This window comes from Ursus americanus, chromosome 9, assembly GCF_024610735.1.
Source record: "Ursus americanus isolate L20-20 chromosome 9, mUrsAme1.1.p, whole genome shotgun sequence".
Taxonomy (NCBI): domain Eukaryota; kingdom Metazoa; phylum Chordata; class Mammalia; order Carnivora; family Ursidae; genus Ursus; species Ursus americanus.
Genome location: NC_142135.1, coordinates 79,339,819 through 79,359,868, shown reverse-complemented (window position 1 = coordinate 79,359,868; position 20,050 = coordinate 79,339,819). Strand labels below are relative to the sequence as shown.

General features: G+C 39.4%; 1 protein-coding gene across 4 annotated transcripts in view; it reads right to left on the bottom strand.

The window, feature by feature from the left end:
• Window positions 1-20,050, bottom strand: part of PRKDC (protein kinase, DNA-activated, catalytic subunit) — a 224,653-nt gene that overhangs the window by 33,079 nt on the left and 171,524 nt on the right. For all 4 annotated transcript variants that reach the window (XM_045789112.2, XM_045789113.2, XM_045789115.2 and 1 more), the window contains one exon: window positions 3,172-3,361. In XM_045789112.2, coding sequence (XP_045645068.2) covers window positions 3,172-3,361 — 190 coding nt within the window. The remainder of the gene's footprint in view (window positions 1-3,171; window positions 3,362-20,050) is intronic.

Below are 20,050 nucleotides of genomic sequence, written 5' to 3'. Positions count from 1 at the left end.
GAACAGATGAGTTCTTCCATTTACCTCTGCCTGAATCCTGTCCCCACCAATTCCACAATAAATCCTATTTTACTAGTGATTCCTCTCTGTATGTCCGTTCTTTCCCTACCATTGAGCTTTAAACTCCCCCAGTCTCCTCCATCCTAAAAATCCAAACTCCTCCCTGAGCCCACTTGCTCCTCCTCATCATGACTTCCTTAGGAGTAGCCTGTGCTCACTGTCCGCATATCTCTACCCTTATCTGTTCTTCTACTCACTATGATCTGACTTCTGTTCCAGTGAAATGGTTCTTAATGAAGTCAGCACAAGCCTCCCCCCAACGCAAGGGCACTTTAGTCTCTGCACGCCTTTGCTCTCCTGGATAACAGGCACTGATGATTTCTGCCCCTCCCTGAGGGTTCAGCCTCTTGGTCATCCTCTAATGTCACCATCTGGTTTCAGCTCCTTTGTAGATACCTCTCCCTTTGGTCCTCCCAAAGCTGTAGGTCTGTTTTGGTGACTGGTCCTGGTCACCTTATCCAGTTCTGTGGCTTCAGTGACAGTCCATGAGCCACTTGCATTCAGATCTCTGTTGCAAGCACAGCTCTTTTTCTCCAGAACTTGAGATTTCTTATGTACAAATTATCTAACAGAAATCACAACTTGCTTGTCTTAAAGGCCTCACACATTCAACATGTCTTGAACTGAAAGCACCATCTGCCCCACAAACTGTTGTTCTTCCTGCATTCCCATCCACCCAGCTACACAGGCAGAAGCCTGGGGATACTACTTTCCCCTCCTGAACAGAACCAGTCAGTGTCTCAGCCATACCTCTCCTTTTTCTTGAACTTGTCCACTTATCTCCACTTCCTAGACTCTAACCTAGATTGGCTGCCCTTATCAATTACATGGACTAATACAGAAGCTGGGAAACCCTTTGCCCTTCCTCCAATTGTTTCTCCCAGTACAATCAGAACACTGTGTTATTTTTATTTTTTTAAATTTTTTATTTTATGTTAGTCACCTTACAGTATAGAACACTGTTTTAAAACTGTTTATCCAGGGTGCCTGGGTGGCTCGGTTGGTTAAGCGTCTGCCTTTGGCTCAGGTCATGATCCCAGGGTCCTGGGACTGAGTCCCACATTGGGCTCCCTGCTCAGCGGACAGTCTGCTTCTTCCTCTCCCTCTGCCTGTCCCCCCCGCTCGTGCTCTCTCTCACTCGCTCTCTCAAATAAATAAATAAAATCTTAAAAAAAAATAAAATTGTTTATCTGGTCACCTCCATCCAGGCTTCCTGCACAAAGAAGCACAGCCATTAAGTAGGCGTTCAAATTCAACTGTCACTCCACTCAGGAAACCAAATGCCCAGGGTCATTCCTGAGTCTTATTATATGTTATTCCCGCCATCCTATTTCACCTTTCGGTTCCCAACTTAGATATGACCTCCAACTCCAGGAAGCTTTCTCTGTTCCCACAAGACTGAGTCAGGTGTCCTTCCCATGTGACTGTCCTTTAGTATTATCATACTATAATTGCTTGTCTACATATTTTATTCAACATGGTATCTCCAGTACCTAATGTTGTGCTTGGCAATGAAGAGGCAAAACTCAAATTTCAATTCTGCTACTTTTGAAGAGTTTTGAAGAGTATGGGCAGGTAACCTGAAATGCACTAAAATTTGTATGTAATCTTCAGACTGGAACCATTTTTTTCTCTTCACCTCCAGTATTACTGGTATTGACAGCTAACTCTATTTAGCCCTTATTTATTATCAAAAAAATTCCTAAGAAAAGCCAATGTGCTATCTGAAAAGTTTTTAGCGATCCTAGTGATTCTTACACATTTCTAAATAATGTACTTGTAGTTCATTTCCCTCCTCTCTCTCATTAGGACCCTCTCCACTTTGGAGAAGTTTGAGCAGCACTGGGTAGCATGTATTGTCTCTCCGTCTGGCCCAAGCACCCTAACTTTCTGCTAAGAAGTCATACACACCACTCCTTAGCCGTGTGCCTTGGAAGATGGCCCCAGCTGCAGTCAGAGCTAATGAAAAGGATTTTTTTTTTTTTCTGCAAGAAATAGAAACTATCTCTAAATCCAAGAAAGTGTAGTATAGAGGAAGGAAGATATAAAACATCTACAGCCATTTCCAACTAAAAAGGGTGAGCCTGGAGCTGCCAGAGAGACTCCGTATGTAAGAATCTGAGGTCAAAACCAATATGGTAGAAGAGAGAACTGAGGGAGAGAAAGCAGGCCCTTGGTGATAATATTTCAGAGTATTTAAAAGCCAGATCTTCTAGACTTCTTTATTCACGGGAACTAATAGATTTCTTTTATTCACTTAGGCTGCTCTGCATCGGGTTTTCTGTTATTTGAAATATAAAAATTCCTAACTGACACAACACCCATCTCAAAGAAAAATCTACAAATGAGCATTTAAACTTACAAACAGAAATATTAATTATTTCTACTGGAATAACATACTTTACTTTATAACAGTAATCTATAAACATAGGGTCATTGAAAGAGTAAGCTCCCCCAGTATATTAAAATGTGACTTAATTACATGAAAAGTATGATTTAATATATTTAGTTTATATGCAACTTATAAGCAAAGTATACTTCTATCAAGAAAGGATATTATTATCAAATGACATATTTCCACAAAATAAACCTAAATATAATTTGTAACTAATTGGAAAGCACTGATTTTGTTAAACAAGATCAAACCTGACATTGGGTTTATTTTGTCTTTTAATAACAGAAAATAATTATTTTCTAATGATCAACAAGTACATAGTAAACTTTAGAGCCTTCTGGATAATTTAAAGTGTTTCTTCAAGTTTACTTTCTTTTAAAGAGGAAAAAAATACTAACTACTCAATTATCTTTAAGCTTCAGATTTTAAGGAAGAGCTAAGTTTAAAAAAAAAAAACAGTTAATTTAGGGGCGCCTAGGTGGCTCAGTCATTAAGTGTCTGCCTTCGGCTCAGGGCGTGATCCCGGGGTCCTGGGATCGAGCCCCGCATCGGGCTCCCTGCTCCGCTAGGAGGCCTGCTTCTTCCTCCCCACTCCCCCTGCTTGTGTTCCCTCTCTCGCTGGCTGTCTCTGTCAAATAAATTAAAATCTTTAAAAAAAATAGTTAATTTAAGAAAATTGTGTGCTACAATAGAGGACCACAAATGTAAGTACCTACCTGCTTTCTTGCACTTTCTACCATCTTCATTTTCATGGAGAATATACAGTTCTTAATCAGAGAACAGACCTCTTCTCCCTGTGTCTGCACTTCCATCTTATCACTAGAATCTCCATCACCATCCATGGACATACTATGATCACCTGGAGGAATAGTAAGTTTCTCCTCTATTTTGCTGAGAAAGAAACATCTACACAAAACAAAGAAAAATGAAAGTTAATGCCAGAGACTCATGAAAGAAATCTTTGACATATAGGAAGCTACTGGATGGCATTTACAGACAGAAATTCTACAGTTATTAAATTTTTGCCCATTTCTGGAGGCACCTGGGTGGCTCAGTCAGTTGAGAATCCGACTGGATTTTAGCTCAGGTCATGATCTCAGGGTTGTGAGATCAAGCCCTGTGTCAGGCTCTGCACTGAATGCCGAATCTGCTTGAGATGCTCTCTTTCCCTTTCCCTCTGACCCTCTCCCAACTCCTCACACACTCTCTAAGTAAATAAATTTAAAAAAATTTTTTGCTCATTTTTTAGACTGTAAATGTACACTCTAGGTACCAGATTCAATATCCATTTTTAATTAACCAACTCTTTAAAAGATATTTTTCTAGATATCATTTATTGCCTACACCTTCATAAAATAAAGCATTTAAATGCACAATGTTCTCTCTTAATGAATGAGTGACATGCCCTATGTTGGGTCAGAAGCCATTTCTCTTTTCGTATCTCCTAATCTAAGGTCCTACCCCCAAAGGTGAAACATGTAAAGCAGCAAATAGGTTATAATCACTGGGGATATGAAAATATAAGGCAGTATTGCTATAAGATTATTTGTATTTGTATTATAATTTACATATCTGACTGTTCTAGTGATTTCATTTTCATTATTTTCATGTCAGTACCACTGACAAGGACCTTAATGTAAAAGCCATCCCTGACTAATATCAACTAAGTTTTTGTTCATCCAGTGACTAATTTCCATTTTCTTAGAAACACTGTGGCCAGATAGACTAGCATGTCCCATATAACTCTTTCTTTTGTTTTGTTGTTGTTATTCCCAAGACACAAGCCTCCTTAGTCATCTATCTGCCTCTGTGTTCCTAGCCACCTACCCAAAACAGGAGCACCCCCTCCCTCCCAAGAGCTGCTGCTGTTTTTTAAGCTTTCGCTGGTTTTAGTTAATAGAATAAACAAGCAAAAGTGGTGTAAGATAGGTACTTGATAAATATTTCAGGAAATAATTATGAATCATACGTTGAAACATAAATGTTACACTACCAGTATGAGTAAAGTGCCCTGGGCTCACAGAAATAGGAAGGGGCAAGAAGGTGAGGTGGATTAGTTTTCACAAAGTGAAAGACTTTTTCCTGGGCTTTGAAAAATGCATTCAATTTCAAGTAGTAGAGGAGGTAACGAAGTTCTAGATAGAAGAAACAAATTAAACAAACAGAGAACTGGTACAGTGTATGACATGTTCTTGTATCACACTGAGGAGGATGGAGCCAGGAAGAGAACCATCTTTCCAAAAATAACAGAGTTCTCGCTCTTACATGTTAGTGTACGCATCCTACAGCCCATCCTTCTGCTAACTAACACTCTGGATAAAATACCAAATACAACCACCTGAGATCGCTGAGAGTGAATACAAGATGACAGACTGTTATATGCAGGGAGGCCAAAGGTGGGAGAAGGAACTGCCGTTAAGATGAATTTTTGGTTTTCTCTTTCTTTTTCCAGTTTTTGCTGGAAGGGGGGATGAGGATAACCATGGCTGATAAGGGGTATGGTAGCCAGAGTGAGTAAGATTCCAACAGGAACCCTGCTGTATTGTGCCCGGAGAAACCTAAGAAGGGAACCTAGGCAGACCAAAGCTTGTAGTGGGAATCCTGGAAGGGAGAGAGCTGAAGTGGCCCTCTAATTCTATATATGAAAAGTTTCAGCCTGTCTCCTGAAAAATGAATGTGCAGGACTGACTGGAAACAGTGAAGGAAAGGCTTGAGTTCTGAAATGAGATATAAATCAAGAAGACAGAGTCTACTGTCCAAATCTAACTGGGCTGACTGCTTGCTAAAGCAATAATTCCTGAGAATTAAAATAGAGCTCAGAGTCTACACAATATCAATTTCTAAGATCCAAAATTACTTGATATACAAAGAACCAGGAAAATGTATCAATTCTTGGTAGAAAAGACAGCCAACAAATTCAACTCTGAGATGACCCATATGCTGGAATGATCATAAAGGACGTTAAAGCGGCTATTTTTTCTTAAAGCAGCTATTTTTTAAAAGATTTTATTCATTTCAGAAAGAGAGCAAGTGACCAAGCGGGGAGGGGTGGGGAGTGGTAGAGGTAGAGGGAAAAGGACAAGCAGACTCCACAGTGGGTGCAGAGCCTGATGTAGGGCTTGATCTCACAAACCTGAGATCATGACCTGAGCTGAAACCAAGAGTCAGACGCTTAACCAGCTGAGCCACCCAGGCACCCCAAGCATCTATTTTAACAATGCTCCAAGAAGTCAGAAAAATAACATGAAATAACGGTAAGGCAGTTATCTTGGTAGAAAAAAGTAAGTATTAAAAAAGCCAAATGGGAATTTTACAACCAAAAATATATACTAATTAATAAAAAATTCACTACATAAAGAGAAATTAAGACAACAGAGGAAAATGATAGTGATCTTGAAGCTAGTTCAATAGAAATGAGCTAATCTGAAGAATAAAGAAAAAAAAGACAATAAAAATGAACAGAGCTTCAGGGACCTGTGTGGGACAATGTTGAAAAGTCTAATATATGTATAATCGGCACCTCACAAAGACAAAAAATTGGGGCAAAAATATTTGATGAAACAACAACAGAATATTCCCCAAATTTGGTGACATAAATGTACAGAATTGAGAAGCTCAGTGAACCTTAAGCAGGTAACTTCAAAGGAAACTACACCTAAACACTATCATAATCAAACTGCTGATAACCAATGATAAAAAGAAATCCTGAAACCAAAGAGTATTATAGATTACATACAGGGGAACAACAACTTGAATAATCATGACTTTCTCTTCAGAAACATAGAGGCCAATGATACTGCTGAGGAGGAAGGGGGATCCACCCAGAATTGTATATCCACAGAGAATATTCTTCAGGAAACACAGTGAAATAAAGACATCTTCAGATAGAGGAAAACTAAGAGAATTCATCAAAGGCAGACCTAAACTACAAGAATTGCTTAAAGGAAAATTTTCCGCTAAAGGTAAATTAGATACCAGAGGAAAACTAGGTTCTTTACAAACAAATAATCAGCATCAGAAATAGTAAGTATAAAATGACTTTTTGTCTCCTAAGTTCTTTCAAATATGTATGATTGTTTAAGGCAAAAATATAATATTATCTATTAGTGTTTTCACTATATGCTACATCATACTTTATTTCGACATATAATGATAAAAGGGACATTTCATCAGGAAGACCTAGCAATTATTGATGTGTATATGCCTAGTAACAAAGTTCAAAATACAATAAGTAAAAATAGACAGAATTAAAGAGAAAAACAGACAATTCCACAATCAAAGTAAGAGATTCTGAAATCTCTACCTATCTCAGCAGCTGATGGGATAGACAAAAAAATCAAGACATAGAGTTCTGAAAAATACCATCAACCACCTTGATCTAACTGAAATTTATAAACATTACGTCTAAGAACTGAATAAGATACAGGACTTTCAAGTACAAATAGTATATTTACTAAAACAGACCATATGGTAAACTGTAAAACAAGTCTCAATAAATTTTAAAAAGCTAACACCATACCGAGTGCGTTTTGTGACCACTGTGGAATTAATTTAGAAATCAATAATACGAGAAACAAAAAAACTCACCTATTTGGAAATTAAACAAAGCACTTATAACTATTTCAAGGATAAAAAATGAAATCACATGAAAATTAGAAAATATATTTTTTAAGATTTTATTTATTTATTTAATGATTGAGTTCCAGTTTCAAAGCACTGTGGTCTAAGAACATGCAGGGAATAATCTCAGTCTTTTGGTATCGGTTGAGACTTCATTTGTTACCCAGTACACGGTCTATTCTGGAGAAAGTTCCATATGCATTTGAAAAGAATGAGTATTCTATTGTTTTAGGGTGGAATGTTCTGTATATATCTATGAAGGCCATCTGGTCCAGTGTGTCACTCAAATCCCTTGTTTCTTTGTTGATTTTCTGCTTAGATGATCTGTATATTGCTAAGAGTGGGGTTTTGAGATCCCCTACTATTAACGTATTATTATCTATATGTCTCTTTATTTTGGCTAACAGTTGGCTTATGTAGTTGGCTGCTCCCATGTTGGGGGCATAGATATTTATAATTGTTAGATCCTCTTGTTGGATAGACCCTTTAAGAATGATATAGTGTCCTTCTGTATCTCTAACTACAGTATTTAGCTTAAAATCTAATTTGTCTGATATGAGAATTGCTACCCCAGCTTTCTTTTGAGGTCCGCTAGCATGAAAAATGGTTCTCCATCCCCTCATTTTCAGTCTGGAGGTATCCTTCAGTTCAAAATGACTCTCTTGTAGACAGCATATGGATGGGTCATGTCTTTTTACCCAATCTGCAACCCCGTGACACTTCATGGGAGCATTTAGGCCATTCACGTTGAAAGTGATCATTGAGAGATATGATTTTAATGTCATCATGTTGCCTGTGAAGTCCTTGTTTCTATAGATTGTCTCTGTAAATTTCTGTTCCAAATCACTCTTGGGGTCTTTTCCCTTTTATAGAACTCCCCCCCTCCCCAATATTTCTTGTAGGGCTGGCTTGGTGGTCACATATTCTTCCCGTTTCTGCCAGTCTTGGAAGCTCCTTGTCTCTACATCCATTCTAAATGACAGCCTTACTGGATACAGTGTCGCTGGCTATATATTCTTCTCATTTAGTACCCTGAATATGTCTTGCCAGCCCTTTCTGGCTTGCCAGGTCTCTGTGGACAGGTCTGACGTTATTCTGATGTTCCTCCCTCTCTACATAAGAAATCTCTTTCCCCTCGCCGCTTTCAAGACTGTTTCCTTGGATCTAATATTTGCAAATTGTACTATTATATGTCATGGTGTTGGTCTGTTCTCATTGATCTTGGGAGGGGCCCTCTCTGCCACTTGGACATGAATGCTTGTTTCCTTCTATTTGGGGAAGTTCTCAGCTACGATTTACTCAAATATATCTTCTAGACCTCTTTCTTTCTCCACCCCTTGGGGATCCCAATAATTCTGATATTGGAACATTTCATGGAGTCAGTAATCTATCTCAGTTTGATGCCTTGAAATTTAATTTGTTTTTCCCATGTCACCTCATTTTCCTTCTTTTCTAGCATATCCTCTAACTCACTGATTCATTCTTCCACCTCATTTACCCTGGCAGTCAGAGCATCCAGTTTAGACTGCATTTCATTCATAGCATTTAAGTTCGACCTGATTAGATCTCATTTCTGCCCTTAGAGATTCTATATTTTCATTAGCATTTTTCTCAAGCCTAGGTATCGCCTTGAGAATTGTAACTCTGAAGTCCATTTCTGACATCTTGGTTATATCCATATCCATTAGGTCTGCGGCAGAGGCCAGAGTCTCTGATTTCTTCTTTTGTTGGGGGTTCCTCCTCCTAGTCATTCTGTTGAGGAGTGGTTGTGGGAATGTACAGAGTCCAAATTATTGACCAAAACTCATGTAAGATGCACCTGTTTTATAGGGAATTTAGGGATGTGGGCTTCTTGATTTTTCAGCCTGCCTTCTGGGGGAGGGGCCTGCCGTGCTGATATTCAGGCAACCCTGTTTGGGCAGAGCTGCCCTGCCCCCTGTGTGTGGGGGGGAAGGGGTCAGTGAAAACCGTTTTTGGGGAGCTTTTGTTCTCTGGCAGCTTTCTGTGTCTCTTCTGAGAGTCAGAGTAGAAGTAACTGTATCCAAACCTCTGTCTCAGAACAGAGAAATTGCAGTCTGCTCTTCACTGAGCTCTCAAGGCCATACTGACACTATTTGTGCTGCTAAAATCCCCCAGCATCCTGGGTTGTGCACCCCACAAGCAGCTCTCCCAGCCCTTGCTCCCAGGGCTGGGCACATCTCTGCCCTTTGTGCTTCTAAAACTGCCAGCTGGCCCCAGTTCATGTGTGCCCCCACAGCTCCAGGTTTCAGTTTGGGGGGCTGCCCTAAAGTCCTTTCCCCGCTGCTACTGGTCTATGAGTCTGTGCCCCATCCCCAGCATGGGAAGCTTTTGCCTTCCCAGTGCAAGAGCAGAGAGGCTCCCTTCCCCTTCCATTTATCTTCAGATATCTGCCTGTAGAATCTCAGCTCCCTGGTTCGTATCTCGAGACCAACTGCCAGAGATATTCTGTTTGTAGAGATCCAGACATGTCTTCTTACATCTCAGGCTGATTTTGTGGGTGTTCAGAATGGTCTGGTAGATATTCAACTCAATTCAAGGAAGCAGTTGAAATAGGGTCCCCTACTCCTCTGTCATCTTTCCCATCCTCATATCTCCTTATTTATTTATTTTAGAGCACATGTGCAAGTTGGGTGGGTCAGAGGGAGAGGGAAAGAATCTCAAGCAGACTCTCCGCTGAGTGCAAGGCCTGACATGGGGCTTGATCCCAAGACCTGAGCTGAAACCAAGAGTCAGATGCTCAACCGAGCCACCCAGAAGCCCCAGAGAATTAGAAAATATTTTAAACTAAATGATAATGTAAATACTATGTATCAAAACATGCAGTATGCAGCTGAAGCAGAGCTTAGAGGGACGCATGTAACTTTAAATGTTTATATTAGGGGAGAAAAGTACAAAATCAACCATCAAAGTTTCCACCTTAAGAAAGTAAAAAAAGAAGAGCAAAGTAAGTCAAAAGTAAGTTGAAAGAAGAAAGTACTAAAGATGAGACCGGAAATCAATGAAATAGAACACAGATATTAAAGAAAATTAGCAAAGTTAAAAGCTGGTCCTTTAAGAAGACCAACAGAATCGACAAACCTCTAGCAAGACAGTTCAAGAAAAAAACAAAGAACACAAATCACCAATATCAGGAGTGAAAAAGGGGTTCCTACCACAGATACTGCAAGTAATAAAAAATTAAGGGAATAATATGAGCAACTTTATGTGAACAATTTGACAAATGAAATAGAAAAATATATTGAAAAATACAATTTAATAAAATGATGCAAAAAGAAATATAAAATTTAAATAGTGTCTACTGAAAAAATTAGATGCATTATCAAAAATCTTCCCCAAAGGAAAAATATAGGTCCATATAATGTCTCAATGGTGAATTCTATCAAATATTCACGTAAGAAAAAAGAAGGATCTTACATAAACTTTTTTCAAGGAAGAGAGAAAGGAAGATGTCCAACTTATTTTATAAACCTAATACCAAAACCTGACAAAGACATCATAAAAAAGAAAACTACAAACCAATATCCCACTTGAATATAGACACTAAAATTCTTAACAAAATGATAGCAAATCTAAGATTATATAAAAAGGATCAGTGTAACCACACAATTACCCTCAAAATGCAACATTTGGAGCCGCTGCATTTGGGCGCCAGGAAGCGGTAGCCACCTGCACGGGGGAAGGGGCGGACTCACGGACCGGCACCCGCGAGAGAGCAGACTGAGACCGTGAGCCCGGGAATGCACCCGAACAAACTGAAACGGAGCTCCGGTGCGCTCACTGGAACCAGAATGAGACCAGGAGCTCCGGAGCACGCGGGGGGCGGCTGGTGGCTGGCGGTGTTAGAAACACAAAGGACAGAGACGTGCCGGCCCTGGAAGTGAGGGCTGGGGCGCTGGGTGTGGAGTACACATCCCGGGATGCTGCAGAGTTGAGCAGCACCAACAGAAACAGAGTTAAAGTGGCCAGAACATCAGTGGAGAACGATCCGCGATCCCTCTGTTCTGAGACAAAGGCTGAGATTGGGCCACTGCTGCTCTGACTCTCAGAAGAGGCACAGCAAATCGCCAGGAAAAGCCGCCAGAGAACAAAAGCCTGGAAATACCGGCTCACAGTGTGCCCACCCCCATCCCCCTCGCAGGGGACACGGACACTCTACCCAAACAGGGGTGCCTGAGTATCGGCACAGCAGGCCCCTCCCCCAGAAGGAAAGCTGAAAAATCAAGAAGCCCACATTCCTAAGGTCCCTATAAAACAAGGGAACACTGCCTGGGTCCTGGTCAATAATTTGGGCTCTGGACAACCCCGCAACCTCTCCTCATCAGAATGACGAGAAGGAGAAATTCCCTGGAGCAAAGAAAAGACAATGAGTCTGTGGCCTCTGCCACAGAACTGATGGATATGGATATAACCAAATTATCAGAAATGGAGTTCAGAGTAACAATGGTCAAGATGATGTGTAGACTTGAAAAAAGTATTAACGAAAATGTTAATGACAATATAAAATCTCTAATGGCGGAAATGAGAGCCAATCTGGCAGAAATTAAAAATTCTATGAGCCAAATGCAGTCAAAACTAGATGCTCTGACGGCCAGGTTGAATGAGACAGAAGAACGTATCAGCGAATTGGAGGATGACTTAGTAGAAGAGAAAGCTAAAACAGAATCTGGGTTAAAAAAAATCCATTATCAAGAATATAGGTTACGGGAGATTACTGACTCAATGAAACGTTCCAATGTCAGAATCATCGGCATCCCCGAGGGGGTGGAGAAAAACAGAGGTCTAGAAGAGATATTTGAACAAATTGTAGCTGAAAACTTCCCTATCCTAGCAAGGGAAACAAGCATTCGTGTCCAAGAGGCAGAGAGGACCCCTCCCAAGCTCAACCACGACAAACCTACACCACGTCACATCATAGTGCATATCGCAAATATTAGATCCAAGGATACAGTATCGAAAGCAGCCAGGGCAAAGAAATTTCTCATGTACCAAGGCAAAGGTATCAGAATTATGTCAGACCTGTCTACACAAACCTGGAATGAGAGAAAGGGCTGGGTGGGGGGCATTTTTAAACCTCTTTCAGAGAAAAACATGCAGCCAAGGATCATTTATCCAGCAAGGCTGTCATTCAGAATTGATGGAGAAATAAAGACTTTCCAGAATCGCCAGTCATTGACCAATTTCGGAACCACGAAACCAGCCCTACAGGAGATATTATGGGGGGTTCTATAAAGGAAAAAAGGCCCCAAGAGTGATACAGAACAGAAAGTCACAATCTATAGAAACAAAGACTTTACGGGCAACGTGGCATCATTAAAAACATATCTCTAATAATCAGTCTCAGTATAAATGGCCGAACTGCCCCCATAAACGCCACAGGGCTGCAGATTGGATAAAAAGACATGACCCATCCATTTGCTGTCTACAAGAGACTCATTTTGAACTTAAAGATACATTCAAACTGAAAGTAAAGGGATGGAATACCATCTTTCACACCAATGGACCTCAAAAGAAAGCTGGGGTAGCAATTCTCATATCAGACAGATTGTATTTTAAACTAAAGACTACAGTTAGAGACACAGAAGGGCACTATATTATTCTTAAAGGATGTATCCAACAAGTGGATATGACAATTATAAATATATATGCCCCCAACAGGGGAGCAGCAAGATACACAAGCCAACTCTTATCTACAGTAAAGAGACATATAGATAAAAATACACTAATAGTAGGGGACCTCAACAGTCCACTATCAGCAATAGAAAGATCACCTAAGCAAGAAATCAGCAAAGAAACAAGAGCTTTGAATGCCATACTCGACGAGTTGGACCTCATAGATATATATAGAACACTACACCCCACAACCAAAGAATACTCATTCTATTCTAATGCCCATGGAACTTTCTCAAGAATAGACCATGTTCTGGGTCACAAAACAGGTCTCAACCGATACCAAAAGACTGAAATTATACCTTGCATATTCTCAGACCACAACGCTTTGAAATTGGAACTCAACCACAAGGAAAAATTTGGAAGAAATGCAAACACTTGGAGACTAAAAACCATCCTGCTCAGGAATGACTCGATAAACCAGGAAATCAAAAATCAATTTAAACAATTTATGGAAACCAACGAGAATGAAAACGCAATGGTCCAAAACCTATGGGATACTGCAAAGGCAGTCCTAAGGGGAAAATACATAGCCACCCAAGCCTCACTCAAAAGAATAGAAAAATCTAAAATGCAATTTTTATATTCTCATCTCAAGAAATGGAACAGCAACAGAGGGACAGGCCTAATCCACGCACAAGGAACCAGTTGACAAAGATTAGAACAGAAATCAATGAATTAGAAACCAGGAGTACAGTAGAGCAGATCAACAAAACTAGAAGCTGGTTCTTTGAAAGAATTAATAAATTCACAGAGCACTGGCAAGACTTATCCAAAAGAATAGAGAAAGGACCCAAATTAATAAAATTATGAATGAAAAAGGAGAGGTCACAACTAACACCAATGAAATTGGAAGGATTATTAGAAACTTTTATCAATAGCTTTATGCCAATATATTAAGCAATCTGGAAGAGATGGAGGACTTCCTGGAAACCTATAAACTACCAAGACTGAAACAGGAAGAAATTGATTTTTTAAACAGATTGAAACAGTGATAAACAACCTTCCAAAAAACAAAACTACAGGCCCAGACGGTTTTCCTGGGGAATTCTACCAAACATTCAAAGAAGAAATAATACCTATTCTCCTAGAGCTATTTCAAAAAATAGAAACAGAAGGAAAGCTACCAAACTCATTCTATGAGGCCAATATTACCTTGATCCCCAAACCAGGCAAAGACCCCCTCAAAAAGGAGAATTACAGACCGATTTCCCTAATGAATATGGATGCCAAAATCCTCAACAAGATACTTGCTAATAGAATCCAACAGTACATTAAAAGGATTATCCATCACGATCAAGTGGGATTCATCCCTGGGATGCAAGTGAGGTTCAACATTTGCAAATCAATCAGCGTGATACATCATATCAACAAGAAAAGACTCAGGAACCATATGATCCTCTCAATGGATGCAGAAAAAGCATTTGACAAAATACAGCATACCATTCAAATCAAAACCACACTGAGATACCTAACCTTACACCAGTTAGAATGGCAAAAATTGACAAGGCAAGAAACAACAATTGTTGGAGAGGATGTGGAGAAAGGGGATCCCTCCTACATTGTTGGTGGGAATGCAAGTTGGTACAGCCACTCTGGAAAACAGTGTGGAGGTCCCTTAAAAAGTTAAAAAAATTGAGCTACCCTATGACCCAGCCATTGCACTACTGGGTATTTATCCCAAAGATACAGACGTAGTGAAGAGAAGGGCCATATGCACCCCAATGTTCATAGCAGCATTGTCCACAATAGCTAAATCGTGGAAGGAACCGAGATGCCCTTCAACAGATGGCTGGATTAAGAAGATGTGGTCCATATATACAATGGAATATTACTCAGCTATCAAAAAGAACGATTTCTCAACATTTGCTGCAACATGGACGGCACTGGAGGAGATAATGCTAAGTGAAATAAGTCAAGCAGAGAAAGACAATTATCATATGATTTCTCTCATCTATGGAACATAAGAACTAGGAAGATCAGTAGGGGAAGGTAGGGATAAAGAAAGGGGGGGTAATCAGAAGGGGGAATGAAGCATGAGAGACTATGGACTCTGAGAAACAAACTGAGGGCTTCAGAGGGGGGGTGGGGGAATGGGATAGGCAGGTGATGGGTAGTAAGGAGGGCACGTATTGCATGGAGCACTGGGTGTTATACGCAACTAATAAATCATCAAACGTTACATCAAAAATCAGGGATGTACTGTATGGTGACTAACATAATACAATAAAAAAACATTTAAAAAATGCAACATTTGTTTCACATTCAAAAATCAGTCAATGTAACAAACTATGAGGAGTGATGTCATCAAGATGGTGACATAGGTCATTCCTGACTTCAATCTCCCTCACAAAGCAGAAACAAAAACAAAAAGACAAACAAACAAAATAAAACAAAACCAACTAACTACTATTCATGGAGAAGACAACATTGATAAAATCTTAGAACAGATGGGTAAGCTTGAAACACCACAGAGACTCAGACGGATCATATAAGAAGAGAAAAAGGAGCAGCTACTGTGTGACTGCATGGTCCCCACCTCAGGATGGGACAGTACCACACCAAGGCCCTGCCCCCACGTCTGAAGTTTTTCCAGTAGGAAAAAAAGAGCCCGAGATGGATGACTAGTTACCCCAGTGCTGTGTACTGCAAATCACGAAGCCCGCTTGGGTCTTATCTCACAGGGATCAGGAGGGAACCTACAGCAGGGCTTGACTGACTGGGGATCAGACTGTGACAGAAAGGGGGGTTGGGCTTACAGCAACCAGCACTCAGAACTTGGCGGACTGAGTTCCTACTCAATAGCAGTGCCCAAGTAGAAATTCTAACCAGTGGCTTGGCTTACGTGCAGAGCCCATACAGTGACCCAGTCTGAGTAGGGAAGGAGGCAGGGCGCAGGTCTGCCTGATGTTAGACCCCAAACAACAAGCCACTCTGCCTGGGAAGGGAAGCTAATCCATAGCTCCACCTACTGTTTCTGAGTGTCACTCTTGGTCCTGTCCTGCCTGACCATGAAACTTGATTGCAGCACCTGGGAAGCTGCTTAACCCAGCAGCACTTGAGCAGAAAGTCCTGCCTGTTTATAGAGCCAACCGCCCCTTCTGTCACACAGTTCTGCCTAATTTGCTTCCCAAACAAGAGCCTTGCCTGCTTTGGTATCTGTTCTGTGTCCCCCACCCAGGCAGGGAAGCTAATTAGTAGCCCCACCCACTGTTGAATACAGCCTCCAACCCTGCCAATCAAGAAACTTAACCAGAGTTTCTGGGAATCTGTGCAGCCAACCCTGCAACTCCTATGAAATTGGCACTTGAATGGAGAGCCGGACCAGAAGGCTTATGCCTACAGAGCCAATATGGTGACCCCATCTGACCAGAGAGCTTGGTGCACAGTTCTGCCTGATTTGGTCTCCTCAACAAAGAGTCCTGCAAGCTCTAAGGGCCTGTTCTGCAGTCCCAACCAGACAAGGAAGAGAATGTATAGCCCCATCGCTGCTTAATACAGCCTCCAGCCTAACCAGAGCTGGCCAGGAAACCTAACCAGGTCTCCCAGGAATCTGCACAGTCCACCCTGCAACTGTGACTAATGATATCATGTATGGTGACTAACATAACATAATAAAAAATTACTATAAAAACAACAACAACAACAAAGATCAAGCATTTAAACACAGTTAAAAAAAAAAAAAATGGTTCCCAAACAAGAAACTTGCCCATCTTGGGGTTTGTATAATGGCCCTGCATGGGCGGGGAAACTCATTTGTTTAAACCTACTACTGAACAGAATCTTCAGCTTGCCTGCCATCGGAATCTATCCAGAGTACACAGGAAGCTGTGTGCCCATCCCATAGTTCCACTTATAGTACCCGAGCAAAGAGAAAAGCCAGTACTTCTCCCTCCCTGCAGAGCAAAACATGGCCCACTCTGGCAGCAAAATGCAGTGTTCATCCCTGCCTGATTTGGGCCCCCAAACAAGGCTCTGCTGGCCTTGGGGCCAATCTGCTGTCCCACCTCAGGGCAAGAGGAAGCTAATTCAGAGCCCTGCCCACTGCTGAGAATAGTACCTAGTCCTGACTCTCTAGAAGACTGACCAGAGAATAGAGGAAACTGCAGAGACCATCCTACAGCTGCACTTCAGCAGGGAAACAAGTCAGCAGTTCTTTTCAGTTGTTTGCAGCCAGGGGCAACCACCCCACCCCAACCTTCGAACTTTGGCAGTGACCTCACACTAAGATATATCCTAAAATAATCCCCACCTGCTCAAGGATGCTACCAGCTGACACATCCAGAACTCCAAGCTGAATTGACTGGTGAAGGACTGTTTCTGTCAAAGCAAACGTGTAAAGTCTGGAGGGGGAGACAACTTACTCAAATTGCAGACACCAATGTAAGGAATCAGGATCATGAAAGATTAGGTAAACATGACACCACCAAAGGAAAATAATAAAGCTATAATAAATGACCCTAAGGATATGGAGATGTATGAACTGTCAGAAAAAGAATTCAGAATAATACTTTCATAGAAATTTAGTGAACTACAAGAACACAGCAATAGTCAACTAAACAAAATTAGGAAAACAATGCATGAACAAAATGAGAAGTTCAACAACCATAAAAATAGAAACCATAAATAGAAACTATAAAACAAAACAAAAACCAAAATAGAGACCATAAAACAAAAAAATAGAAACCATAAAACAAAACAAAAATAGAAAAATAGAAACTGGGGCGCTGGGTGGCACAGCAGTTAAGTGTCTGCCTTCGGCTCAGGGCATGATCCTGGCGTTATGGGATCGAGCCCCACATCAGGTTCTTCCACTATGAGCCTGCTTCTTCCTCTCCCACTCCCCCTGCTTGTGTTCCCTCTCTCGCTGGCTGTCTCTATCTCTGTCGAATAAATAAATAAAATCTTTAAAAAAAAAAAAATAGAAACCATAAAACAAAACAAAACAAATCAAGTATATGTTATATATTATATACAATATATATATAAATTATAAATATATTATATATAATATATAAATATATTATGTATTATTATATATATAATTATGTATATAAGAAATTATATATATATATAATTATATATATATATAAGAAAGGGACATAAAGTATATTTAAAACAATAATGGCTGAAAACTTCTCACAAACCTGGGCAGAGAAATGGATTTCCAGATCCATGAGGCTCAAGGGACCCCAAATAGACTGAATCCAAACAGGGCTACACCAAGACACATAATTAAATTGTCAAAAGTCAAAGACAGACTTTCTGAAAGCAGTAAGAGAAAAGTGACACATCACATACAAGGGAACCTCCATAAGACTATAGGTGGAGTTGTCAAAAGAAACTTTTCAGGCCAGAAGACAATGGAATGATATATTCAAAATACTGAAAGAAAAAACCTGTCAACCAAGAATACTGTATCTAGCAAACTTGTCCTTCAAAAATGAAGGAGAAATACTTTTCTGAGCAATCAAAAGTTAAGGGAGTTTATTCACCACTAGACCTGGCTTATAAGAAATGCTAAAGGGAGTTCTTCAAGTAGAAATAAACTACTGCTAATTAATATCATAAGAACATGTGAAGTTATACAAAACTCACTGGTAATAGTAAATATAGAGCCAAAGTCAGATTCTCTAATATGGTAGTAGTGGTAATTCACTTATAATGCTAGTTTAAATTTAAAAAACAAATATGTTAAAAATAACAATAACTACAATAATCTGTTATTAGAGACACAATATAAAAATATGTTAATTATAACATCAACAACCTAATATGTGAGGAGCATGAGGAAGTAAAAGCGTAGAAGTTTAAAAATGCTATTGCAGTTAAGTTGTTGTCAGCTTATAATAGGATATTATAAGATATTTTTTGTAAGCCTCATGGTAAACACAAATGAAAGGCCTTAGTAATTATAAAAGATCACGATAAAGAAGTCAAAGTACATCCATATAGTCATAAAATAACAAAAGACGGCAAGATAAGAAGCAAGGAACAACAGATCTACAAAACTGTCAGAGAACAAAATGGCAAAAGTAAGCCCTTACGTATCAATAACTAACTACTTTAAATGTAAATGGATTAAATTCTCCAATCAAAAGACATAGAATGGCTGGATGAATAAAAAAACAAAATCCAACAATATGCTGCATACAAGGGACTCACTTTAGCTTTAAAGACAACACTGACTGAGAGTGAAGGCATGTAAAGAGATATTTCAAGCAAACGGTAACGAAAAAAAAATCAGGAGTAGCTATACTAAATAAGACAAAACAGACCTTAAGCTAACAATGGTAAAAAGATGCAAAAAAGATCATTATATAATGATAAAATAGTCAATCCATCAAGAAGATATAACAATTGTAAATATTTATGCACCTAACACTGGAGCACATAAATACATAAAGCAAATACTAAAAGGAAAATTAGAGAATACAAAAATAGTTGGAGATTTTAATATCTCACTTTCAAAATAAGAAAGAGAATCAATAAGGGAACAGCGTTTGTGCACAACACTATAGACAAAAACTATAGACTACAGACCTAACAAACATAAATCATGGAGAAAAAGCATAGGATCAATTAAATAGAGGCAGAAAAAAGCATTTGATAAAATTTAACACCCATGCATAATAAAACAAAACTCAGAAAATATGAACAGCAAATAACTGGAACACTGCTGAAAAACAAGCCATCTAAGAATCCTTATTGAAAAAAAAAGTCACTGAAATTAAAGGAAGAAGCAAAACTTTCACTATTTGCAGATAACATGATACCATATATAGAAAACCATAAAGATGCCAACAAAAAACTATTAGCAGTATTAAATGAATTCAGTAAAGCTGTAGGATACAAAATTAATATACAGGAACCTACTGTATTTCTATACACTAATAATGAAGTAATAGAAAGAGAAATTAAGAAAACAGTCCTATTTACAAATAAATACACTGTAAGGAATAAAATATCTAGGAATAAAGTTAACCAAGGAGGTGAAAGATCTGTACTCTGAAAACTATAAAACACTGATTAAAAAAAATGAATAGGACACAAACTAATGGAAAGATATTCCATGCTCATGGATTCGAAGAACAAGTATTGTTAAAATGTCCATACTACCCAAAGCAATCTACAGATTAAATGCAATCCCTATCTAAATACCAAAAACATTTTTCACAGAACTAGAACAAATAATACTAAAATGTATATGGAACCATGAAAGATCCCAAATAGCCAAAACAATCTTGAGAAAGAAAAATAAAGATGGAGTATCAGAATCCAAAATTT